We start from the raw sequence: 27,327 nt of genomic DNA, 5'->3' as shown, positions 1-27,327 counted from the left end.
GACCAGAGCAATTCAGGCCAAGCCCACTACAAGACTGTATGAAATCACTTGAGTTAGGCCTTTCATGTTTATGTGCTCACAGGAGTTAAGTTATGAATGACCCAGACCCAAGCACAACAGATTTACCCACGGATAGAGATGGATATATAGGAGTAAGGGCTGTGACTTCCGAGATGGACTGAGTATTTATGTCTGAAGAGCTCCTGTGAATGACTGAATTTCATCAGTGACGTGAAACAGCACCACTAGGTGGGGTAGTTAGCACAACAGAAGCATGCAAAGGGGTTTGTTTGCTCTTTTCGGGAACTGTCCATCACCCAGAGATAATGTAGGATTATCTAGGGCGTAAAGTTAGTATTAATTTGCCACACATTCAAAACACAGGGCAGAGACCCCTGCAATGGAAAGAATTGAACCTGAAGGGCAATGATGGGCAGTTTAGTGACAGTATGGTGCATATACAGTGGCGTCCTACAGTTCTCCCTAGCTGGAAGGCACCGGGCAGATAACCAAGAAGAAATAAACATCACTCCACTTGTTCTCCCCCAGTACAGAAGGTGTTTGGGAGGCTCATCCTCTAGCCATTTACTCCCTCTGCTGCTAGGGTCACTACTAAAAATCAGACTTTGTTTCTGGTTCAAGTGATGCATTTCATGGGTGGAAAGAAAACTGCAAAGGAGCAAAAAACGAGAGATCTGGTCTCTGCCAGTCCCTAAAGGCACATACACCTGGAGTCAGGAGGGTGTTGCTGACAGTAGACACCAACAGAATTTTCTCCCTGGAGGTCTGACTAGCGCATTCCTGAAGTGGAAATTGGAGAAACAGCCCTTACCCCCGGTTACGCTCAACTGACACTTCCTCCCATCTTACCTCAGCTGATCCTGCAAACACAGAGGAGTAGGCGTAGCACAAGTAGTTCCATTGCCTTCAGCAGGAATAGCGCATGCCTAAAGTTAAACGTGTGTGGGTGTATGAAGGGTCAGGGCCTACACTGGTAAAGGCTCTGCGTTATCCTTTAGGACTGTCTGCCGAAGGTCAAGCTAATACCAGCTATAGCAATAAAAACCACCACCAACTATAACCAACATCAACTTTATTACCTGCAGTAAACGAAAATTAGAGCAACCTATGCAACCATACGTAATAAATAGTAGAATGATCATCTCTGCATTTAAACTCAGACAAGAACAGCCATTGCAGTTCTCCCCCAACCTGTCCCCATAATATATCACTCAGAGGGATGGAAAAGCCAGGATATATTGATGTAATTTATCAAAGTGGTGCAGGTGCTCTGAAGTGTTCTCTACCTTGAGGCTGATGAAAAATAATGATTATGAATAATGATTCAGGGAGTCCCACTGAATTGAATTGAGAAACTTGTTCAAAATTCGTAGGGGCCGATTCTCCATTGCCCTGCCCCTTCGGCAGTCTTTTAAACAGCACACAGTGGGAGTGGAACGCTCCCAGTCCGAATGAGCACATTGCACAGGGGGATGGAGGATCAGAGCTGCATTTTATCAGATGGGAAGGAAATAAGTAAATCTACAGATGCACATTTGGGTCAGTGGCAGATGGAAGGTGCTTGAGGAACGACACACAGTTCAAAAGGCAGCTATGGTTCTTGTGGTTATATCTGTCCTAGGAGGGTCAGCTCTCTTGGTCGGGAAAACCACCTTAGTCGCCTCTTCCCCACCCCAACCCCACCTTATTTTTGATACTAACCCAATTAATCAGACAGAACCAATTGCATTGTTAATGGTGTGTTAGGGCATTAGAGACATGAACAGGTGCCTTTTTATTATTATTTAAATCTAAATGCATAAATAAGAATTGCAGGAGATAAGAGGCCGAATTCTGCTCTTTGGATTTGCCCCAGAGGAAGTGAGCAGAGTTTAAAACACAGGGTTTGTGGTATGTTAATGAGCCGCGATAAACAGCCAATCTTAATGGAGCGAAGTGCCCTCCCTCCCCCACTGATTGGTACCTTTCTTCAATGCGAACCCAGAGGTCATTAAACTGCCGCAGCCTTTGCTTCTTCTGTTGCTTCTTCTTCTTCTTCTTGTATTTCCTGTCCACTTTCTCCAGCAGGTCGACACTCTCGGGCAGCAGCAGGTGGGGCAGAAGCTCCTCTTCCTCTTTCTGAGGATGCGGCGGGCGGTGCAGCTCCTGGGCGATCACATAGGGGGTGTACGCCGGTGAGGATGACGAGAAGGTTGACCAGGTTTTTTGATTCTTCCCGCTGGGAGGAAAGAAAATCAGAATGTTTGGAACGCCCTTGAGTGGAGGTCTTGGTCCAGCCCCATGGCAACCGAGATGCCATGCGGCCTCCTGATCCCCTACGTCAACAAGTATTTCCCCCTGGAAGTTCTGCTGGTTTAAATCTTATCATCTACCCATCCTCTGTTTCCCCCCCAAGTCACACCTCGGGTCAAGCAGTCTCTTCAGTTCAGAGGGCCTAAGGAAAGAGCATCTCCGACACAGGCAGAGCTCAGGAGGAAAAGATCATTCAAGGATAACATAATGCACTTGGCTGACGACACTGCCAAAACACCGCTGCTGAGAGGCGCTGAGTGCCTGCTGAAGTCAGACTGGCAGATACTCACCGTTTCTCAGAAACGGGCCAAAAAATAAGAGATTCTAAGGCCAGAAGGGACCATGATGCTCATCTGGTCTGAGCTCCTCCATAGCACAGCCCTGTTATTCCTGCATCCGGCCCAGCTTGAGGTGGAATGATCTGTTAGAAAGGCAGCCGGTCTGGGGGCAGGTCGGCACTTCAAACACTGCAGCGGCACGGCTGCACTGCTGTAGTTCTTAAGGGAAAACGCTCCTACACCGATGGGAGAGTTTCTACCCTTGGTGTAGTTAATCCACCTCCTCGAGAGGAGGGAGCTCTGTCTCCTATCGACACAGCGCTGTCTACACACTGGGTTAGGTTGGTATAACTGCATTGGTCAGAGATTTTTCACACCCCGAGCTATGTGGTCATACCGATATAGGTCCGTAGTGTAGACCTGGCCTAGGTTTAAAGGCTCCAAAGAATGGACAATTTACCACATCCCTTGGGGTAAGCTGAATTACCCTCACCGTTCCAAATCTGCATCTTGTAAACAAGCGATCTAGCGACGAAAGGCTCTATATGTCATTAGCAATCCCTGGAGCCATACAGGTCCTCAGAAATGGGACAAACAGAAGCAGAGAATGCATTTGAGATGGTCTATAACTGGCCTTTTAATGAAGAGTTTGATACAGCTTCTGATAGAATCTTAGTTACAGGGTTAATTCACACTCACGGCCATGCTGCCATTTCCACTGGGGAATCTAAACACCAGTTCTGAAGTACTCACTGGCAGCTAGGAAAGATGGTCCAGTGGTTAGGGCACGGGCTTGAGAGCTGGAAGACCAGGGTGCAGTTCCTTGCTCTCCCGGTGACCTTGGCAAGTCACTTAGTCTCTCGTTGCTCTGCTCTCCATCTGTCAAAAGAGAGACCTGCCCTGCCCTACCTCGCAGGTGTGTGCTGATGAGAAATACATGGAAGCCTGTGAGATGTTCAGGCACTACAGTAAGGGGCCCCTATGGGATGGAGACTTTTAATGGGAGATGTCGGTCAGATCAGCCTGCCGCTTGGTAGCAGCAGATCCCATCGATTCAGGGGGGATCTAGGCCAGTGCTAGAGGCTGGAGGCCCCTAGGATAGCAAAGCTGAAGCATGCTGCAGAGAGGAGACACTTGTGGGTAGGCCATGTGCTGGGGCAAGGAAGGTTCTTTCCCCCACAAGGCTGGCTCTGGGGAGCACAGGGACCACTCCCTCCTCCAAAAAGCAGTTATGGGCCTGCTGCTCTTCCTCTGAACCTGGCTGCCATAGGCGGTGGCTATAATAGGCCAGGGCAAGCTAAGCCTCCCCGGTGTACTGCAGCCGCTGGGCACTCGTTGTGCGGTTTGCACGGGAAGTTTTTGCTTATCATTATGCCCCATGCAGGTTCCGGGGCGGCTGAGGAGGCAGTATGTGCTACTCAGCTTCTCGGGTTCCTCCCTGGACTCAGGTTCTTCAAGAAGAGACAAGTTTTTCCCACAGGGCGGCTTGGGGTCTCAGGAGGGGAGGTGCAGCGTTGGCTGGCCCAGGGGTCCTCCGGGCGGGGGGAGAGGGGCGGGGTCCTCCAGCCACGAGGGGACGAGGGTGACCTCGGGCAGAACAGGTGGGGCCGGGGGGCTCCACCCGCCACCCATGCTGGAGGTGGAGTAGGAGCTGGTGCAACCAGGGAAGCAATCTGCCTCATCTTCAAGCAGACACTATCTGCCTGGTGCCCCTTTTGGGGCACTGCAGCTCTGCACCATGCCTGAGGCAGGGAAGTAGCTTTAAAGCTACAACCCAGTCCTTGGTGTCTAGAAGAAAGGGTATTTTCCCTCAAGTGGAGCCCAAGCAAATTCCTCTTAAGCACCTGGACGATCTATCTTTTTAATGGCATTCCATTCAAAGATGGAGCACAGCCTGAATACCTGAGTGATCCGGAGGTTAACTTATAGCATGAGGAGAAGCAGCAGACAGGCTGGAGACTGTCTTTGGCTGAAATTATTCAAGCTAGTTTAAGTCCAAAGCAGACTGCGAAGAGTTACAAAACTGGGTGACTGGGCAAGGAAATGGCAGATGAAATTCAATATTTATAAACGCACAGTAATGCACATTGGAAAACACAATCCCAAGTATACATATACAATGATGGGGTTTACACTAGTTGTTACCACTCAAGAAAGAGATCTTGGAGTCATTGTGGACAGTTCTCTGAAAACATCCGCTCAATGTGCAGCGGCAGTCAAAAAAAGCGAACAGAACGTTGGGAACCATTAGGAAAGCGATAGATAATAAGACAGATAATATAATGCCACTATATAAATCCATGATACGCCCACACCTTGAACACTGCATGCAGTTTTGGTTGCCTCATCTCAAAAAAGCTATATTGGAATTGGAAAAAGTAGAAGGAATAGCAACAAAAATGATTAGGGGTCTAGAATAGGAAGAGAGATTTAAAAGCCTGGCACTGTTCCTCTTGGAAAAGAGACAACTGAAGGAGGATATGATAGAGATCAATAAAAAATGAATGGTGTGGAGAAAGTGACTAAGGAAGTTTTATCTACCCCTTCACATAACACATGAATCAGAGGTCACCCAATGAAATTAACAGGCAGCAGGTTTAAAGCAAACATAAGAATGTACTTTGTCACACAATGCACAGTCAACCTGTGGAACTCATTGCCAGGGGATGCTGTGAAGGCCAAAACTGTAACTGGGTTCAAAAAAGAACTAGATAAGTTAATGGAGGATCAGTCCATCAATGGCTATTAGCCAGGACAGTCAGGAATGCAACCCCATGCTTTGGGTGTTCCTAAACCTCTGACTGCTAGAAGCTGCGACTAGAGGAGAAGGGATGGATCACTTAATAATTGCCCTGTTTTGTTCACTCCCTCTGAAACATATGGCACTGGCCACTGTCAGAAGACAGGATACTGGGCTAGAAGGACCATTGGTCTGACCCACGATGGCTGTTCTTGTGTTCTTAAATATAAAAGGAAGAGAGTGAACAAAAAAATGTTGCTTTCACCAGCTGACCATTCCCTGGGAGTACAATGAGCATTTCCCTTCTCCTGCTGCAACGGCAGAGTCAGGCTCCCAGAGAGGAGATGGGCTGATTTCAGTGAGAGTTTGGAGTTTCCAGACTGGTCTGGTCACTGAACCTGAACTTTGTGATGGAATTTAAAGCAAGTTTCAAACAAACAGATCAAAGGCGAGAGGACGTGGAATGGAATGCGAGTCCCTGTTGGAAGGGGAGAATGAAATTAGGAGTGAATTTGCAATCATTTCCTGAAGAAAACTGAGAACTGAACTCTGAGCCAGGATGACTGAGAGGACAGAGGCAGTGCCAAGAAATGAGGAGAAGGCCCTCTGAAGAAAGATCTCAGATAGAGACACTTAATACAGGGCTGGGTTTGGAATGCAAACAGATTCTGAGCTATTCTTCCCTTTTCAAGCACTACAGTGCCCTGGTTCCCTCCACCCAGTCTTGCCTGCCCTTCTCTCAGCTTCTTATAGCATCACCACTGGGACCTGGGCATGCTACAAACTTGCTGAGCTCCTCCACATTTAATTCCCTCTTAAAGACCCACTGCTACTGGGCTGCCTACAGCAACCTGAGTGGACCTCTTTTGTTGTCCTTCCCCCAACCTCTGTCATCCCATCTGTCCTGAAACTGTGAGCAAGGACTGCCCCTTTGTGAGAGTTTGGAAAGCACCTAGCGTTTCATGGGCACTGCCACAAACACATCACAGTGAGATTTAGCTATATGCATCCGAAGAAGTGGGCTGTAGTCCACGAAAGCTTATGCTCTAATAAATCTGTTAGTCTCTAAGGTGCCACAAGTACTCCTGCTCTTCTTTTTGCGGATACAGACTAACACGGCTGCTACTCTGATTAACCAGTGAGATTTAGGAATCCAATCCTTTGGTGAGTATAGGAGGCGCCTATTCAAATAGCACAGGGCACCTGTTCTATTCACTGTTCACACACATCATCCTCGAATTTTTAGAGTGACCCGGTTATTACAGGTTCAGATCTCAGGCCTTTGAATGGTAGCAGATCCCAGACCCAAAGGGACCCAGGGATAGTCAGAGGCCTGGAGACATGGCGCATCCCCCTCCCCTGGGGCCAGGTCGCCCCGGCAGAACTCTCCTTGGGCACGGCAGCTGCAGAGGGGAGCGGGAGTCGCATTCATCACGGCTGTGATTGTATGATGAATATTTTATGAAATACATATTCAGCCTAAAATCAGGAATAACATTTAAAAGCTCAAAATAGAGACACCGGGAGCTTAATTAAATTCAGGGCACTATATATATATATATAAAAAACTATCCTCAGTGCTCTCTGCTGTGGGGCTGGAGCAGTCTCTCTCTCCTCCTCGCCCTTTGCTAGGGCAGGAGCCCTGCCTCCCCCTCCATGCTCAAGCTCCTGCCCTTTCAACACCCTAGCCCCTCTCAGAGGTGCCCTTGCCACAGCTGGCTCTGCCGGTTCCTCCCAGAGCTGTGAGCTCAACTCACTCGGTCTCCTGTCTGGTTCCCCATGCACAGAAAAGCGTGTGCATGCACACAGAGAGTGAGCGTGCAAGTCAGGGCTATGGCCCCTGTATGTTCCCTTTGCAGGACGGTGGCTCAAAGGGGACCTCAGGCTGACCTAAGGGGGAAGCTGAGGATGCTGCCACTACACAATATCTCACCTCTGGAGGGCAGGCTGTTTACGTGCAGCTCTATTTATCCTCCCCCTCCTCTCTTCCCCCACCCCTCCCGGTCACCTGACGGTCCTTCACTCTGCTCTGTTCCCGGTGCTGCAGATTGGCTTCCTGTCTGCTTCACTCTGAAGCGTTTGCTTCAGCCACTTGCTGTTCTTCCCCTCGTCTCTTATGTTCATCTTCCCATTTTACAATAATGTTACAAGTGACTTCAGGGCCAATGAACAGTGCCAGACTGAGATGCCAAGATACTTCCCCATAACTCTCCCCTGACCTGGAGGGATAGGACATAAAGCTAAAGGGACATTTTACTTCCCCTATTCATGCAGGTCTTTTACGGTGAGACAGCCTCCTAGGATAGCGGGCATGGGAATGTGCTTACATGTCCACTGGGGCTGGGCTGAGATCATATGTCATAGATTGCCATCATCTGGGAAGGACTTTTGACCATTTACCGACCTACAGGCCTGTTAGTTTGACCTCAATTGTATGCAAGGATTCAGAACAAATTTTGAAAGTGAAAGTAGTTAAGGACGTAGAGGTTAATGGTACTTGGGATAAAATACAACATAGTTTTACAAAAGGTAGATTGTGCCAGCCCAATCTTTGAGAAGATACCTGATTTTTTTAGGCAAAGGAAATGCAGTAGATCTAATCTACCTGGACTTTAGTAAGGCATTTGATACAGGTCCACATGGGAAATTATTAAATTGGAGAAGATGGGGATTAATAGAGAACTGAAAGGTGGATAAGGAATTGGTTGAAGGGGAGACTACAACGGGTCATGCTGAAAGGTGAATTGTCAGGCTGGAAGGAGATTATTGGTGGAGTTCCTCAGGGATTGGTCTTGGGACCAATCTTATTTAACATTTTCATTAAATGCCCTTGGCACAAAAAGTGGGAGTGTGCTTATAAAATCTGCAGATGACACAAAGTTGGGAGATATTGCAAATACGGAGGAGGACCAGAATACAGACGCTCCCCGACCTACGCAAGCGTTCCGTTACGGAACACCTTGCGTAACTCAAATTTTGCTAAGTCAGAAACGTATACCTGACCCTTATGCAAAACAACAACAAAATAAACTCCAAAGCAAACAAGAAAACCCTCCTATTTCTAGCTTACAGAATTTTTTCCGTAAGTGTGGATTTGCATAAATCGGGTTTGCATAACCCGGGGGTGGGGTAGGAGGCGTCTATCATACAAGAAGCTATGGATGACCCTGTAAACTGGAGCAATAGAAATGGGATGAAATTTAATAGTGCACAGTGCAAGGTCATGCATTTAGGGACTAACAACAAGAATTTTTGCTATAAGCTGGGGATGTATCCGTTGGAAGTGACAGAGCAGAGGAAAGACCTGACTGTATTGGTTGATCACAGGATGACTGAGCCGCCAATATGATGCGGCCATGAAAAAGGCTAATGCAATCCTAGGATGCAACAGGCAAGGTATTTCCAGTAGAGACAGGGAAATGTTAGTACCAGGATACAAGGCACTGGTGAGACCTCATCTGGACTAGTCTGTGACATTCTGGTCTTCCATGTTTAAAGAGAGATGAATTCCAACTGGAACAGGTGCAGAGAAAGGCTGCTTGGATGATCCGAGAAATAAAACCTACCTTATGAGAGGAGACTCAAAGAGCTTGGCTTATTTAGCCTAACCAATAGAAGGCTGAAGGGAGATAGGATTGCTGTCTATAAATACCTCAGAGGGAGAAATACCAGGGAGAAAGAGAAGTTATTTAAGTTAAGCACCAATGTGGACACAAGAACAAATGGAAATAAAGTGTCCATCAACAAATTTAGCCTTGAAATTAGACAAAGGTTTCTAACCATCAGAGGAGTGAAGTTTGGGAACAGCCTCCCAAAGGGGAGCAGTGGGGGCAAAAAAACCCAAAAAACCACCCCACTGGCTTCAAGACTGAGCTTGATACGTTTATGGAGGGGATGGTATGATGACACTGCCTACAATGGCATGTAGCCGATCTGCGACTGCTCGCAGCAAATATCTCCAATGGCAGGAGATGGGACACTAGATGGGGAGGGCTCTGAGTAACTACAGAGAATTCTTTCACAGGTGTCTGCCTGGTGGGACTTGCCCACTTGCTCAGAGTCTAAAGTCTATTTGGGGTCGGGAAGGAATTTCCCCCCAGCTCAGATTGGCAGAGACCCGGGGGGGTTTCACCTTCCTTTGCAGCATGTGGCACGGGTCATTTGCAGGTTTAAACTAGTGTAAATAGTTGCTTCTCTGCAACTTGAAGTCTTTAGATCATGATGTGAGGACGTCAGTAACTAAGCCTGAGGTCTATTACAGGAGTGGTTGGTGAGGTTCTGTGGCCTGCAATGTGCTAGAGGTCAGACTGATGGTTACTTCTGACCTTAAAGTCTATGAGTCTAAGCAGGTTCAAGCCGGTGACCGAGAGGTGAAAGCCTCTGTATCCCATTACCAGGCCTCTGAGCTATCCTGTCATGAGCCTCAAAATCATCCCAAGAGGGATTTTCCTTCCTTTGTTTTTCATTCTGTTCTAAACTCATTTCCCATCTTAACCCTGCTTTGAAATAGTCCGAGATGACCAGGGCCGGCTCCAGGGTTTTGGCCGCCCCAAGCAGCCAAAACAAAACAAATAAAAAACAAAGCCGCGATCGCGATCTGTGGCAGCAATTCGGTGGGAGGTCCTTCACTCCCAGGCGGAGTGAGGGACCGTCCACCGAATTGCCGCCGAATACCTGGACGTGCCGCCCCTCTCCGGAGCAGCCCCCCAAGCACCTGCTTGAGAAGCTGGTGCCTGGAGCCGGCCCTGGAGATGACTATTCCGAACATTTTAAGAGAGCCATTTATCTTCATTTTTTTCTCTGAATACAGGATTAATCTCTGTCTCCCTGATCACCTTCCTCATTCAGCAGGTTTCAGCCACAGCCCCACCAAGGGCTTCATTCTCGGCTCTCTCACTACATCGTAAAATGCAGCAAGTTCTGATTTCAGGGGGAGGTTTTCGAAGGCACAAATGGCAGTTAATTAGGCACTGAACTTTCCCTGACTGTCAGTGGGAGTTAGGGGCCTGTTTCTTTGACACCCACCCTTGTCTCCTTCGATGTATAAAATACTATGGGCAAAACCCTGGCCCTGTTCCAAGCAAGGGGAGTTTTGCCATTGATTTCAATGGGGTCAAGATTTTACTCTGTGACTTTTCTTCAGCCTCTGTTTTTATTCCCATCTCGAGGCCACGTGAAGTGGGATTTAGGACGACATGAGCTCTCTTTTTCTGGAGCGTAAGAAGTTGCCACGGCAGTTGTAAAGAATGATTGGCCGAAAGGCTCTCCTCAAACAGCAACCTTATTTCCCCAGGCTTTTCATCTTTCTAGGAAACGTTTTTAAACCATGCACTTTTTCTTTGAAAAAAGAAGCGATTCAAGTATTAGATGCTGATTGGCTATTATGGACGAGCATAGGGGGCTTGCCTACACAGGGAGCTACCCAGTGGTGTTCAGATACTACAGTGATGAGTGCAGGACAAGAACCTCTAGAGAACAGAATACTGCTGACAATAGGGCTATGGCAAGGCATGAAGCTGAAACCCATGCTGAGGCTGGTTTAAGGGCAAGTATAGACCATGACAAAGCATCCTCAGCACGATGTGAGAAGCCAAGGTTAAAATGTAGCCCGACAAGGAGCTTGCATCCCTTGTGGTAATAGTCGACACCAGTGAAAGGATTCAAGGAGGAAGGTGACGTGGTCAGGAGGAAAGGAAGTGACTTCATTAATATTATTTGACATACCGTGGTGCCTAGGAGTTCCTACATTAGACCACAAGAAAAAGATGGTCCCAGTCCCAGCGAGCCCCTTTAGTAGAGGTGTTTGGGAAGGAGGTATGGTGACTGTGGTGCTCAGAGAAGGAACTATGACAATAATCAAGGAAGAGGTATGTGGGGGAAGGAGATATAAAGGGAAATATTACAGTAGTCAAGGTGAAAGACGACCAAAATGTGAACAAAGGTTTTAGCAGTGAGAATACAAGGGAACGGGCTTATTTTAGATACTAGGCCAGAACATGGGATTTAGCGAGTACCCGTATGTGGAGCAGGGGAGAGAGCAATGAAAGATGGGGGCCAAGATGGCAAGGCAAGCAGGGAGAATAATGAAATGATCAGTTGTGATGGAGAAAGGAGGCAGAGCAGGGAGATCAGAGATTTGGAATCTGAAATATTGCCAGGAAGTCCAGAAGGAGATGGCTGAGACAGAGGGAGAGGCAAGGCTAGACTGAGGGGGAGATGGAGCAGTTCTCTGGTAACTGAAACCATGGCAGAACACCTGAGAGAGAGCACAGAGGGAGACCACGGTGAGTTGAGAAGCAAACCTTGAAGGCTATCCATAGGTAGGAGTGAAGGCAGGATGAGGCGCCACCAGACAGGATGAGGAACGAGCACTCAGCAAGGAGAAGCAGAATAGAAAAGTGTCCTCGTCTAAAAAGAAGGATAAAATGGAGGAAGAGAGAGTGATCAATGGTAGTGGTGGCAGCAGACAGCTTGGGAACAAGAATACAGCTTAGTAGAAAGAGGGTCATGGAGGATGCTGGTGAGGCCAGCTCCAGAGTGGAGAGGCTGGAAGTCAGATTGGAAAGGTCAAAGAGAGCGTTGCACAAGGAGTCAAGGCAGAGCAGACTCAGGGGGTTTAGAGAGAGTACAGGGGATGGAGTGACAGGTGAGACCAAGGGAAGACTTTTCAGGATAAGTGATATGTCACTGTACTTGTGTACAAGGGGGAAAGAGACAAAGGGGAGGGACTGGTTAAACACACAAGAGAGGGAAGGAATGGGAGGAGGGTCCCAGGAGCACAGGACGTGGGGGAAGATGTGCCAAGCTGGGGTTGGGGTGGGGAAAAGGGGCTATAAAACAGAAAAACCAGCAGCCCTTCTTTTTTTGTGCTGCACTACGACAAGCCAGCTTGCCCGCCCAAACAGATTTAACTTGCCGTTCATAACTACCTGCTAACTCAAGGCTTTAGAAGTGATGGGAAAAACATGTCCAAGTCAATGTGAAAAAGCAACCTGGCAAGTGTCATGGAGACCACATTTCCAAATGAGCTCCCAGAAGATAAACAGAGCAAAGGAATTGTACTGGGAAATAGCAAAGAAGAGCAGTCTATGTGTAATGATGTCTGTCTATTTCCACAGTATCTCTATGGTCATCTACAGCTTATCTATCTCAATGGCTATTCAAATATGATAAAAACATGAATATATTACTTGTTGATGGGTTGTCCAGCAGGAGTGTGTTCTACCTCATACCCTTCTTTTCCCAAAACATCAATCACTGTGTTGTTGCCCATGAAATGACCTGCAGTTAAGAAAAAATATTAGAAATTTTGGAGCAAAGCAAACAAGAATAGCAGTAACCATCCTCACCCCTCCCAAAGAAAAACGCCCCTCGACAATCCACCATAGCCGCACTTCTAGGAGCAGAAGATCTGTCAGAGCAACTGGTTTCCATTTCTCTTCTATGAGGTCTTGAAAAAGTACATCATACACCAAATGATTGGAGAAGTGTCAATACCGGTGATCTGGCTGGTGCCAGAATGTTCTCATTGGGTCATTCTGAAGTTCCCTGCTGCTAATCACCACCAATATGCCACTGTGGTAAATAAATTATTCTATCCTCCTTACATTTCTCCTGTAGATTCAACTGGATAAAGTACCCTTCACTTCCTATCCCAAACTGTTCCCAAGTGTTCCTGCACATTGGCACACAGGCAGGGATGCTGGAACAGTTTGTACAGTGCGGGTGCAGAGAGCCATTGAACCAAACTGTAAACCCTGTATATGATGGAAACCACTTCAAGCACCAGCACGTGTGTGAACAGGTACTGCCCTCTGACCTCATAACAGATGAGGTCATTCAGAGATATAAAGTTACATAAGTTAAATAAAATTATAATTTGTAGCAAACACCCTTCCTCCTGCAGAAGCACTTGGTGTTAAAATTGTCACAAGCAGTTAAAAAAAGTATGCCAATCAAAAACACCCTCCTAAATGCATAGGAATAAAACTAACCAACAGGGTCAGATTAAAAATCATGTATGGAAAAATGAGGTTTAAGGTATATCCCCCAAAATGGGGATGGGGTACTGAGACAGATATCCAGGAGCAGGAAAGTCCCACACCCGCAGGCTCACTATAGCAGTTTACCTCCCCGCTGGGGAGAAATGGGGATATCTGTAAAGGATGGTGTGGTCTGAGCTCCGATACTTGACAGGCTGGGGTCTGAAGAGAAGTCACCAAAAGGACTTTAGGAACCAAACAGTGCGGCAAGCGGGCAAGGTGGGCCTAACGAGTGAACAAACACGAGGCTGTGTTCTGACCAAGTTGCAAGCTGCCCTGCTAGATCGGGAGTGACTATAATCAAGCCTATGGTCACTAAAGCGCGAGTTGCTGTTGCAAGGTCAGACTGGGATACGTAAGGCCACAGCCTGCGCGAAGTGCTCATCTGGAATGAAACAAGACCCCACATTTGCGATGTACTCTGTCGGACACACGACTTTCCATGGAAACAGAGTGATCAAAAACCATACCAAGGCTCTTAAGTTTTATTTCATTATCAGCCATCTATGTTTTTAAAACAGTAGCACTTACCTTAGGTGTTAAAAATCTCAGGTTCTCAGACATTTCAATAAGAAGCTGTATTTTCTGTGTTCTAATCTATATCACATTGTCAAAATGGCAACTCCCTATCTGAGTTTTAATTATTCTTTTTCCTAACAGCAATTTAGGTTCATTGGCGCGGCAGCAAAGAAAAGGGAACCCTGATGCATATACTATGGGACCCTTTTCCCAGCCAGGCAGCTGTGGAAAGAGGTGGACACAAGAGTGAAAACAGCCCTTGGCTTCAGCAACCAATCCTCATCTGAAAATTATATCGTAGGTTATGGACCGACCATGCTGGGTTTCACTCCACCACAACGACTTTGGTTCTTGAGGGCCGCAATGATTACCAAGTGCGTGATTTGACAAAAGTGGAGGAGTAGGCTTATGCCCAGAATAGAGCAGTGGTATTCGGACCTGTCTGCGTTCGCAGCTAAAGAAAGATTAGCTTATCCACGTAGAGAGCAAGTATAGGAATTCAAAGAAATCTGATATATGATAGGTTTCATGATACATTTGACTTAAGAATGCTGAGATAGCTCAAATAATGCCAGACTTCCATTCAATTTCACCCCTCTGCTTTTTTCCCTCCCTCTTCCCACCCTCCACCCCAGCCTTCTCCTTCCCTCTTTTTCCTATTTGTGTAAGTTTATGTCATTGTTACCCCCACCCGAACATGTTATATCTGTGTAATATTGTCTGATTTTGTACTGCCTGGTCTTGAACCTTTGACAAATTGTAAAGTTGCACAATTGCACACTTTTACTGGACAGCCGGTGAAATGTGCAGCGTTAGGTAACATAGACAAGCTGTAAGTCATGTTCCTTTTTGTAATTTGTATTGTTTATGATAATTACAAAAAATAATAATAGTGATTTAGGCTGCCATTCAGGAAAGCAGTCACTGTTTAAATACCACTGAAGCCAAGCACATGCTTAAGTCATTTCCTGAATCAGTCCTTACTCTTCTTTGTAATTTGATGGCGTGCGAAGAACATTTTTTATATTACACTGAAGTTTTCTTTTAAGAAAATGACTCAGGACCTGATCCAAAGTCTGAAGTCAATGGGAGCCTTTGCACGGACATCAATGAGCAAATGGACACGGCTCTACTGTCAGAGAGAAATCACGTGCTAATAAATCTCGGCAAAAGAGAAATGGAACAAAAAAAAAAAATGTATGTGTGAAAACACAAGAGTACATGACAAATGCGGTGTCTGTGCTCACAAACATGCCCAGAATGTGATGAGGCCTTCAAAAACTCCTTTCACAACAGTGACAACCACCAGAAATCAACACCACTACCACCCAGCTGTTCATGTATCATGCATACGAGATAGTTATATGGTTTGTTTATGCAACATCCAAAAGCGTGTCAGACGCTCTTCACTCCAAAGAGAACGAGAAGGCCTGTGCCCCGAGGAGCCTACACACTCATTCTAGATGGGATATTGCGTGCGAAAGTAGCAAACAATAGGGCGGACGAAGGGGGAGAGGGGAGAGGGCCACAGCCATTGGATCTCATGGATATTCGGGATAGTGAGCCTCTCCCCTATTTAGAGCTAGGTGAAGCTGTCATTACTAACTACTTTGTTTCTGTTCTGGGCACACATATAGTCCAAGCCCCCTCTAGAGTAAGAGCCCTGGTTATATATACCAGATCCATCTACTCACAGAAAGCAACTATAAACAACAAGAGCGGGGATTCACCCTCCCAAGGTTTAAGATCAAACAGTCGTGCTGTATGAGAGAATGAGTCCACAGAAGCATGACAGGGAGTAGGCCTCTTTCACCTGTTTTCTATTTTGGCCTAACACACTTGAATGCCCCCAAAAGAAAAGCCCCAGGCCCTTGTCCCATCAGAAAGCCTCCTCCTTTCTTTCTGTACACAGCTCTCCATTATCCTCATACCACTAGGTGAAGTGATGCATTTGAGAGGTCAATTTACTCTGGCAGGGGGTGGGGAGCCATGAATCTCTATTCTTCTGTGTTCAGACTCAAAAGGGAACTGAGGAGCTGTTGTGTGCACCAGCTCAGCCATACTCTCTACTGGAGAGTAAATAAAACCAAGCCTTTAATCTGTACTGAAAGGAAGTGGAGTGCAGGGATTGTGATGGGCAATATGCTCAAATAACAAAGCTGTCTGACCAACATGCGCTTACAAACCAGGCAAAGTATTGGCCCCTGAATTTCAAATCTTCCTAACATCCCTCTCAACTGTTCTGCATTATGTGATTCTATTGGGCAAGGGGTTTTGGTTGGGCCAGTTTCTTTATTTTTTTGTCGTATCCTAAGTGACAATTCTTCACAACATGCTCCGTTTCTCTGGTCTGCAGCCTTTCCTGCCTTGAACACACACAAAGGTGTTCTATTCTTTATAATTAAGTCAAGAATATCCATTTCATCAGGGGACTGCTGAACCCAAATTAAACCATTGTGAATTTGGGTATTTGTAAAATTCTAGCCAAGCAAATGAGGAAATGCCAGATAGTAGCGGTTTCACTGGTGTTCCAGAATTTGTCTCTTAATTATTATATGTCGCAAGAATGCATTTTGTAAATGATGCCGCTGTCAGACTTTCAGCAAAACATTCTCTCTGATGCTAATAGATCAATAATTTGATCGGCCCTTTCTTTAAAGTCCATGTAAAAAAGAAACTAAAACTTGAAGTCCATGTAATTTTGTGTGTATTTCTTTAGCAGAAATATCTCAGCACTTTTCCCTCCAACTCCCGCATAACCCATAACTTGCAAGTTGTCCCACAATAACAAACCAGCGGAAATATATGGGTGAACAAAAATGTTTATCAGGAAATGCATTTTAGATCGATGCCCTCTGAGTAGTGGTAAGAGCAGCTGTAGCATGTGATTATGGTGATGCAACCACAGAGTGATGCAACTGGTCCTAATGGCTGGGATATCCTAAATCAGGATGTTTATTTCTCTGATCGGATTAGGAACATTCAGATGGCTTTTGTGGGCTAGTGATTTATGGATTGCTAAAACAAGCCATTATAAATATCTTAGACAAACAGGCTTCTAATTTTTTTAGAATCATCTAGGAAAGGAGGGAGAATCTAACCACTTTTCCTAAAATGCTCCTGAAATGTAAAACGTTTTAAAATAATAGGAAGTACATCCAGAAAGTTGCCATGACAGCTGCAGATATGCCCAGGACGAAACCTGGTTAACTGAATTAAGTTTACTTGTATGATCAAGCCTGACTCTCCTTTATCTACTTTCCACCTCACAGACTATGTCCTGTGAGCATGAAGGATAGCTCTTGGCTCCATTCTTCAGACAGCTGAGAGACAGGAAGAACAGCAACTCACCCTCTGCTTGCTTCCCTTTAGAGTTTCACTCACCCATCAAATCAATCATCAAGGCACTGATAGATGAAGAGTCCTTTCCTCCCAACAGCTGGTGAAGGTGCAAGGAAGGGCCCTGAACTGCCAGTAACCCAAAGGAACACAAACACAAGGAGAAATTCCAGGCAGACCAGGTCCATGGGGGAGATGTAGGAAGGCATCACACGGGTTAGTCCTGCAGATTGATCACCCAGCTCACAGAGCACAGGTTTTGGCACTTGTACCAGAGAGTTTGAATTTTTTAAATCCAGGAGGAGGGAGACCCCGCTGAATGACCTGGACAGTGCAAAATACAGCATTGTATTCTCTTGAGATTACTACACGAGGTGGAACCTGAACTTCTGGGCTGAGCTCTACCACAGGGCTCATGTTTCCCCAAATGACTTCCCTGCAGAGTGGGGTGCAGTGGGGAAGAAGTAATAAAAATGGAACCTAAGGGTACGTCTACACTTACCAGAGGGTCCGGCGGCAGGCAATCGATGTTCTGGGATCGATTTATCACGTCTGGTTTAGACGCGATAAATCGATCCCGGATCGACTCCAGCTCGGCGAGAGGAGTATGCGGCATTGACGGGGGAGCCTCCCTGCCGCGTCTGGACCCGCGGTAAGTTCAGACTAAGGTACTTCGAATTCAGCTACGTTATTAACATAGCTGAATTTGCATACCTTAGTCCGAAGTGGGGGGTTAGTGGGGACCAGGCCTAAGCATGGCCTCCTGGCCAACTGGAAGGGAGTAATCTCAAGATGCAGTTTCTAGGACCCAATGCGGAGAAGATATACACCAAAGCAAGGCAGAGGAGTTCTTCGCCAGGAGGGGATGTTGATTGTAGACAAGCATGCTTTCATGTACAGGGACTTCCAAAAGCAGAGGTTCTTCTGTCAATCCAATCTCTGTTTTTCCCTAAAAGGAGCTGAACTGGATGAAACATGATAACCTGGAGCAGGGGAAAGGGTTGTAGGAGTGTGTCTCCTGATAACTTCATCTACCATTAACGATCTTGCAAAAAGATTGGCCACAAAACAGCTGACCATCTGGGAGGCAAGAGTGACCTGTGTGGGGTCGCCTTCCTATTCTATATTGACAAAGCCTGACGAGGCATAACAAAGGCAGCCTATAGCAGAAACAATCCCTGATGTAATAAGTTTCATATGCCTTTTACCGAGCTTAACTTGGGTAGTGTCCAGCTCACACTTGGAAAAGATTTCCCATTTGTCTTGGCATCATCAGCCATTCTACCCAGACTGTCCTTTTAAACTACAGAGATGGAATCTTGCTACCCACTTGGCAGAGATGGAAGAATCAGCCTCACAAAACGAACAGGATGAAAGAAATGCTGCCACGTGACTGCGACCAGATCTGCGATGGAAGAGGGGTTTAAGCGAAGGATCCAATGGAGGGAGGACTAGCTCTGCTCCAGGTTGCCTTCAAACTGGCCTGAAGTATCACCCTGTTAGTGCAAGGAATCCCAGTGCACGGGCTTGCATGGGGCCACAGACCCACCGGTTTCCACCCATGGGAGCTCACCAGGGTATGGTTGTGTAGAAGTTAGGATGTAGTGTGCAGAGTAATTTAACCCCCCAATTACTAAAATTATAGCCTGGAGAAACAAAGATCAGGAAAATTGAATTATTGTTCCCTGTGATACAAATTCAAGGATGTGTGAACCCACAGTCTATCAACACAGGCTCTTTTTGTGCCTAACGGGTGCCATAACTCAGCACTAAGTTATTAACCCTGCATGATTTAGTCTACAAAGAAAAGCAGCAAAAACTGGCAATAAAGGAGTTCGTGCCGTTACCAGCTTCCTCTGCTGCACCTTTCCTGAGGCACGCCTCCAGCAGAAGTTACAGCTCCTACAACCACCTCCTGTATTCTGCTCGCCAGGTGAGTGAAACTCAAAATTAATTATTCCCAAACTCAGAGGGTGGATCCTGTGCAATTAACCTACCTCCTAGCTTCTCCAAACAATGTACTGATGGCAAAGGGAAGTTTGGTAAAAGGAATAGGATTTATCTCCCTTTAAACTAAAACTGTGGGTTTTTTAAATAGAAAGGATGACCTGACTAGGGCCAATGAACTTCAGAAACTGAAGAAGAGCTTTAATTCAGTTAAAGAAACTGCTCAAAGAGTATTCATGCCTTTTAATCCATCAACTTGCTTTGAACAGTGGTTTAAGACAGGCAAATGATTGAAAATTAATCTTAAAATTCAATCCCACGTCTCTTTTCCAGACATATGTTATCCAACTAGTCAGTGTTTAAACATCAGAAGCTGTTAATAAACCTTAAGTGACCACAACAGTTCAACAGCCAACCAAAGTCAATGGCAGTGACAGAGTTAACCTAGCGTGTGGTGGTGGTGGTGTGGCTGGGCGTGGGCACCAACATTTGCAAAGCCATGCTGGAGCTGAGGGATTGTTCCTGGCTCTTGAACTTGTTGCTGGTTTTTGCTTTATGCTGAAGCGTCTTCTGTTGCTGCAAGTTTCTCACGTCATTTTGCAGCTTCTGTCCTTTGTTGAGGAGCAAGATCCTTTCTCTAAGGCCTGGTCTACACTAACCCTCCAATTCGAACTAAGGTACGCAACTTCAGCTACGTGAATAACGTAGCTGAAGTCGACATACCTTAGTTCGAACTTACTGCGGTCCAGACGCGGCAGGCAGGCTCCCCACTCGACTCCACGTACTCCTCGCGCCGAGCAGGATTACCGGAGTTGACGGGGAGCACTTCTGGGTTCGATTTATCGCGTCCAGACAAGATGCGATAAATCGAACCCAGAAGTTCGACTGCCTGCCGCCGAACCAGCGCATAAGTATAGACAAGCCCTAAGTTGTTTAAGGGCTTGTCCCCACACAAAAGTTGTAAAGGTTTAACTATACCTGTCTAGTTAAAGTGCACAGCCCCCTACCTAATACACCAGTTCTATCAGTATAAAGGTGCTTTATATAATATTCCTATTCAGGAAGGAAAATAAGTTGCCTTATACCGGTATAACTGCATCTACACTGGGGTTGTACTGGTATAACTATTCCAGATTAAAAAAACAAAACAAAACAAAACAAAACCACAACCCTCACTGAAAGTAATTCCAGGCCTCCATTTATAGGAGTGACTTTCGTTCTCACCCAATTTACTGAAAGCAGAGAACACACTTTCAGAGTCCAGCTGGACTCAGGTATCCGTGTTTGTCACTTCTCCATTGGCTCACTTCCTTATGGACAAGATTCAGTTGCTTCTTCAGTTAATACCTGTGTAGCAGGACTTGTGGACTCTTGCCAAAGTTGTTTATTAACCTCTATTCCTGGACGAGAAGTTCTCAGAATCTCTCTCTGAAGTTACTTTCAAAATATTTTCGTGTATTCAGTCCATTTACTGAAATAGGGAAGTTCCATAAATTTATAAAAATGCTGCTTTTTCCAGTGACCAAAGCCACATTTTACAGTCAAGTCTTTTTGTTGCTTTGATCGAATACTTTCAGGGCCAGATTTTCAAGAAAGGTCTCAGTATCCAACAGCTCCCAGTTAGGCCCCTAAACGAAGGTACCCAGATTTTCAAAAGCTAAGCTCCCAGTGTTTTCAGTGGGGGAATTTGCTGTTATTTCCAACAGGTCCTGAGAGTTCTTGATATTCTGGCCCTTAAAGTTCATACCATTAAGATGCTCTTTTGAAATGTAGCTACTTCCATTCAACAACCTGCCTGGATTCTCCTGGCCTCCTCCTAAATTTGGGAAATTGATGTGCCAGCCAGCTGCAGATGCACAAGATGCCTTCAGGCAATTAGGTGAAAAGTGGAAAAAAGAAAAAGTGCAAAACAAATAAAATCTCACCAGGTCCCACACTCCTGATTTAGTTCAGCTGAGTTTGGGGCTGTGCTCTAGGCTCACGGGTCTTTTAGAACCAGAGAGGGCTACCTTCTCACAGACTGACCTGATTCATGTGTGGGGCGAGGAGGGAGGATGGACTGCCAGGAAGCACCATACTCTAGAATCTAATCCTGCCAGAAAGGAAAGACTTGGGAAGAATTCATCATAAGAAAAATACAAATCTGGCGTAACCAGCTGCAAGAGTTGTTTCCACCTGCTGGAGACAGGAAAACAAGGGCCCCAATCCAAAGCCCACTGAAGTCAATGGAAAGATTCTTTAGATTAGATATTAGAGCTGCATTTAAAGCCTTCCTTTTCCATGTTGTGATGCTTCTGCAGACGCAGACCAAGGTCACATGGCTTTTTTGCCACCATATTTCTTCTTCATCATCATCAAGGCAAATTCCAAAGGAATATATCCTCCTTGCAGATCGAGTGCCTCCTGGATTGATTTCTGCTAGACTGGGTAGGACTGAGCAACAGTGGTGTTGGACTCTGCTGGGGAGGTTAATTAGTTTTTGTTATACTTATGTTGTTGCAGGGTTATTTGATTTGATCTTGGGGTAACTAACAGATCTGCTTATTGGGTGTCATTTTAACAGTGTATCAAAGGCATCCAAGGCATTGCATGGATTCTTGTTTATTGCAAAGTAATAAACACCCTAATAAATAAATAAATAGATGCATTCTTTATACTCTGACATCCCTACAGTATACACCTCCTATATACTTGTTTCACTGAAAGAGTTAAAGAAAACCCCAAATGTGTGGCCTGTGTTTCCTACTAGCAGGGTGAAAAAAAAAAGTGACATTTTACTTTTTACATTTTCCCATGCAAACAACTAATGCATAGGCGATTGCTGGCATTCATATGGGCAGATTTGGCAGTCTTTCTAGATTTACTTGGATTGTGGTTCACTTATTTGAATATGAATCTTTCTCGGAATTGTTGTGCTTAAGGCCTTGTACAATACAGAGGATGCAGTTACATATTATTTCCAAATTTGATTTAATAAAGCTGCAATTTCCCTAATCCAAAACACAGTCATAAATCATATCAAGCTGCCTTTCTACCCAGCAGTCTCTGTGGATAGATTTAGATCCCTTGGCCAATGTGTGGGTCACTTATTTCAGAACACGTCTTAAACGCTGAATGCCGGACAACTAAGTAAATCATGGCTTAAAGGAAGATTTTCCCAAGTAAAGTCTGTATGATCAGGTCCCAAGTTTAATGCACAAAAGAAAATATTAGTGAGATCTCCAAGGTTTTATTTGAGAGAGAGAGAGAGAGAACCTTTCCATTCTGGCAGCTTGCCTATCAATGGTGTATCTGCACTGGCATTTTGCTGGAAATCTCCTCGCTGCAACTGCGCCAGCCCTACCAGTGATGGAGGTATTAATGTAAACTGGCTGCTCATGCTTTTATCACCATGACTGCAAGACCGGCATCATTAGGAAACTTGGTGGTAAAAACTCCTACACCCTGTTTTGCATGAGTGTTCTCACGGTTGCTATCATTGGAGGGAGCTGTGTTGGTGGTAGCCCAGTGGTGGAAGATTTCCAGAGAAAGGGCTTTGGGGACATGTCTACACTAGCCTTTTTTAGAAACCATCTCCCACCACTGCTACCAATGAGGGAACTCTAGCACAGACAAGGAGTTGTCAGCTGACCACCATCGAGATATGCTCTGAGGAGCTCTCTCTCTCTCTCTCTTCTAACTTACCTTATTTTGAAGATTTCACTGATGCCTTGGAAGGGGTATTTTTGCACAGTCATAACTTCAACTATGTATATTTGTCATAGACTCCAGGACGAGTGCCCTTCGTGTGACCCCTGGGGCTTTGGAAATGGTTCCTGCTTCCACAGACTACATCCCCGTTGGAGACTGTCATTACGATAATCCTACACTAGCTGTAGTCTCAGAAGCTACTGAGGAAACAGACAGAAAAGCTGCCAAGTTGGATCGGCCACTCTTGGATCGGATCACACACCTTCTGGGAATCCGCCCTTCTATTCCACTCATGGAGCTCAAAATGATCCCGCATCCCAGAAGCGGAGTAGCACAGGGGGGAATCAGGCCCTTCACATACAGGGAGAGGCAAAATTGACTTAATCTGGTTTATCGTGATCTCACTTGCCTGCTCCTTTTTGGGTTTGGTTTGGTTTTTTTTCCAAATCGCTCTTCTTTTTCAGGCCCAAGTGTGTTTCTTGAATGTCTTTCTACTTTGCATCTGTTGGCTTTTCCAGTAACTTACTGCGTAAATTTAGCACCCTTTGCACAAAGTAGCTTTGGCTGCATTCCCTATTTACTCCTGGAGTCCCAATTCTGATTATTTAGATTGTAGGTGAGAATTTCAAAAGTGCCTGAGCAAGTTACTCTCCTAACTCCAGTTGACCTTCAAGGGGAATCAGGCTCCCAACTTGCCTAGGTAACTGAAAATCCTACCGTATGTTCCTTAGTGTTTTTTAAAACCTCCCTACAAGTACGACAAATGTATCCTGTCTTTGAATTCATTCTTTTGTTTTACAAATATTTCTGCTAGCTCATGTCATCAATCTCCTCTGTCCCGCAGGCTGTAAACCCAGTCACAATTACGACTTTCCCTTTTAATTTAGATTCTTCAGGCTTCTTGGCCTAAATTGCATCTTTTTTTCAAAACAATAAACAAATCATAAGAACTGATACTAATTAACATTTCTATTGCAGTAATGCCTAGAGGTCAATCAGGGTGGGACCCCATTCCTCTAGGTGCTGGACAAATATACAGGACATGACAATTCCTGCCCCACAGGGCTGACCATCTAAAATTCCCATGGCATGGTAGAGAGTCTTTCACACCGATGGGTCTGCCAAGTCCCTTATGGTCATATTTAAAGCCCAGTGAAGTCAGTGGGAGCCTTTCCATTGACTCCAGTAGGCATTGGCTTAAACAGCAGCTGTCATTTTTCTTTCTAACCAAGTCCCTCTCCTATTACAACCTAGCACCTATTTACCAGTTGTGCACTTGGTCAGCGACAATCCCGCTTCTGTGATAACCTACAAACCTTCTCCCTCATCATGACTGCTCCTTTTAGTACATGTCTTAGATGGTGCTGGACTGTCTGTGAATTAATTTGAATTTAGAGCATATTAAGTCACTATGCTGCTTGATTCAGCAGGAAAACTAGTAAGACCTGGTGTTTCTGAGATGTTAAGTCTCTAAAGACTTGCTGAATTGTTAATTCAGACATTGGCTAATCGGGCTGTTCATGCCAATTCCCCTTTCTGGGCAGTCTGTAAAAACAAGAACAAAACAAAAACTTAGGGAAAGAAAATAGCATTCCCTGGAGATTTAATGTCATACAAATCTGAGTTATAGTAAGTAAACAGCTTCTTTATTTCCTTAAGTAATCGGTTGATTTTTGTTGGTAAAGGAAGAAATTTTGACCATAGCCCTTCTTTTTGTAGCCTTACTGACAGTTTGCCAACATTCAGTCTGTGTTAATCGTTTCAGAATAATATAGCCCTTGTTTTTTTCAGTAGGAACAGAGAGGAAACACCTCAGAGACAAAAAGGAATTGTCCCAGGGTTTAAAAAATTCAGTGGGCCAAACCTCTCACTGAGGTCAACTGTTGTGAGCACAAGGGGGCAGGCTGGGACCTTCTCCACCTTTTACTCACACAGGTCAGCATTTAACTCTTATCAGCTGCCCCCCAGTGAAATCTTTCAACTGTATGGATGGCATGGACTGATGGGGGGAGCTCATTAACAGCTCCCAAAACACAGGCTTCCCCTTCTAAGTTCTGTCTTGGCAAGAGGCAAGACTTTCTGGAACGTTTCATCAAAATCTGCTCCGCTAGTTTGTTTGGTGGTTTGGGTTTTTTTATTTTGTTTTGTTTTTACATTTATGTTTGTGTTAAAAAACTGGTTCTGTAACTGAACGATGAGTGAAAAATGTCTCACAAAAATATATAGGACAAGTGTTTGTTTCTCTAAACTCTCAATGAAATCTACAAAATAAGCCAGGTCTGAACATGGACTCTACTATACCTTAACTCAGAACGTGTGGCATAGCATAAGAAATTGGAGTTTACAGCCATGATTTTGTATGGAGATCGGCTAATGTTGACCTGTGCAGAATCCATTGGACATCAGTGAAGCTGTGCAGGGTCCATCTTTACCCCCTACCCTCCGTCAAGGCTTATGCAATTAAAAGGTCAACATATTCTGACAAAGTTCCTCCTCTACCTTGGTGGGTCCTGCGCTTATTGGTGGATTTGCTCGCTTCACAGATTCATCCTGTGGGTCAGGAAACAGTCTAGAGACCTTCCCCTCTGGTAGAAGCTATAGTCCAGGTTAATTCCTCCTGTGTTTGATCAGGAGTTGGGAGGTATGGGGGGAACCCAGGCCCGTCCTCTACTCTGGGTTCCAGCCCAGGGTCCTGTGGACTGCAGCTGTTTAAAGTGCCTCCTGGTACAGTTGCACGACACCTACAACTCCCTGTGCTACTTCCCCATGGCCTCCTCCCAACACCTTCTTTGTCCTCACCACCAGACCTTCCTCCTGATGTCTGATAACGCTTGTGCTCCTCAGTCCTCCAGCAGTATGCCTACTCACTCTCAGCTTCTTGCACACCTCTTGCTCCCAGTTCCTCTCACACACTTCCTCTCCCCTGGCTTGACTGGAGTGAGCCCTTTTATAGCATCAGAGGGGCCTTAATTAGAGTCAGGTGCTTAACTGCCTCACCTGACTCTTAGCAGGTTAATTGGAGTCAGGTGGTCTATTAGCCTGGAGCAGCCCCTACTCTGGTCACTCAGGGAACAGAAAACTACTTATCCAGTTGCCAGTATATCTCCCTTCTGCTACTCTGCTGTTCCCAACTGGTCTGGGTCTATCACAATATATTCATAATACAAGGTGAGATTATATTTTATGGCATGATACAGAGAGAAGAGCTAAAGCTAAGCTTTTCCTATTAACTCTGCATTTCCTCTCTTCTGACTGCTTTAGTCTCACCCGCAACATGGCACTAATGCTAGTTTTTTGCACGAACTTCCAGACTAATAAAGCATCAAACTGCATTTGAATCCACTGAAAGCCACACGGTCTATCAATTTTTTCTGGTTTGATGACGTTTTGATAAAAATACAAAGGAAAGATAGGTAAAAGAGGCGAGGTTAATAGCACCCCATCCATGCCCAAACTAAAGATTCGTTAGAAGAGAGTAGGAAATGAAAGTGTTTTTCAGCGGAGGGCAGTTAACACCAAAAAAACAATGTTACGCTTTCCTTACAGAATTCTACACCTTTCTAAAAACCAAATGTTTTAAACCTCTGGAAATGAGCACTTACCCTACATCCCTCACTAGCATCCCACCCAATTTAGCTTAACTTTGGCCTCTTTGGAGATGTCTACACTGTAAGTGAAAGCGTGATTATAACAACACGGGGCAGCTTAACCTGCAGGGGTGACGTCGGTGTGTAGACATGGTGGCGTGAGCTTTGGCACGAGCTGGCAACTTGAGGATGCACCCAGGCTCCCGGCTGACCCTTATTTTGTTTTGTAATAGAAATGTGCTGCTGGTGGCAGATTCTCTGCTGGTGTAAATACACTTATCCTTAGCAGCTGAGGATCCGGCCCCATTTTCATCATCCTGTTCTTTATCTCCCCTTTCTCCGCTCCCACTCCTGTATCTGTTTATGGCCCTGACTTGCGTATGCTCTTTCGTGTAGGGACTGTGCCTTGCCTTGGTCTATGAGGTGCCAAGCGCATTTCTGGGTACTTCAGCACAAGAACGGAGGAAAATACTCAAGTAATGCAAACACTGAATTGCAACAGAGTGATCCTCTTCCCCAGCCTACTGTTATCCAAATAAACCTCCGGGAAGACACCATTTACTGCATAAGGCATTGTGGATGAGCCAAGCACTAAACTAAAGTTCAGGGCAATTATAAAAATCTACACTGAATGCCAGACCTAGGGAATTTTAAACTACAAGCCAGAGTTACAGGACCCATGATCTGGAGCCTGTACTGCTTTCTGCATGATCTACAGGGGCGTTATTGAACTGATAAATGAGAAGAGCAAAGACATGCACCCAAATACAAAGATGGCTAAAGGCACTAGCATGTGACTTGGGAAACCTGCATTCAATTTCCTGCTCCACCAGAGGTTTCCTGCATGCTCTTGAGCACGTCACTTATCCTCT

The 27,327-nt window shown here is 45.5% G+C and overlaps 1 protein-coding gene across 2 annotated transcripts in view; it reads right to left on the bottom strand.

Moving 5' to 3' along the window:
- TRABD2A (TraB domain containing 2A) overlaps nucleotides 1-27,327 on the bottom strand; it is a 110,821-nt gene that overhangs the window by 1,636 nt on the left and 81,858 nt on the right. The window contains exons 5-7 of one of the 2 annotated variants that reach the window (XM_034774532.1): nucleotides 12,522-12,612; nucleotides 11,634-11,739; nucleotides 1,985-2,239 (exon numbers count right to left, since the gene is read on the bottom strand). In XM_034774532.1, coding sequence (XP_034630423.1) covers nucleotides 2,012-2,239; nucleotides 11,634-11,739; nucleotides 12,522-12,612 — 425 coding nt within the window. In that variant the 3' untranslated portion in view covers nucleotides 1,985-2,011. The remainder of the gene's footprint in view (nucleotides 1-1,984; nucleotides 2,240-11,633; nucleotides 11,740-12,521; nucleotides 12,613-27,327) is intronic. The other variant, XM_034774531.1, reaches the window with a different exon arrangement.

This window comes from Trachemys scripta, chromosome 6 (assembly GCF_013100865.1).
Source record: "Trachemys scripta elegans isolate TJP31775 chromosome 6, CAS_Tse_1.0, whole genome shotgun sequence".
NCBI classification, from domain to species: Eukaryota; Metazoa; Chordata; order Testudines; family Emydidae; genus Trachemys; species Trachemys scripta.
This window is presented reverse-complemented; position numbering and strand designations above follow the sequence as displayed.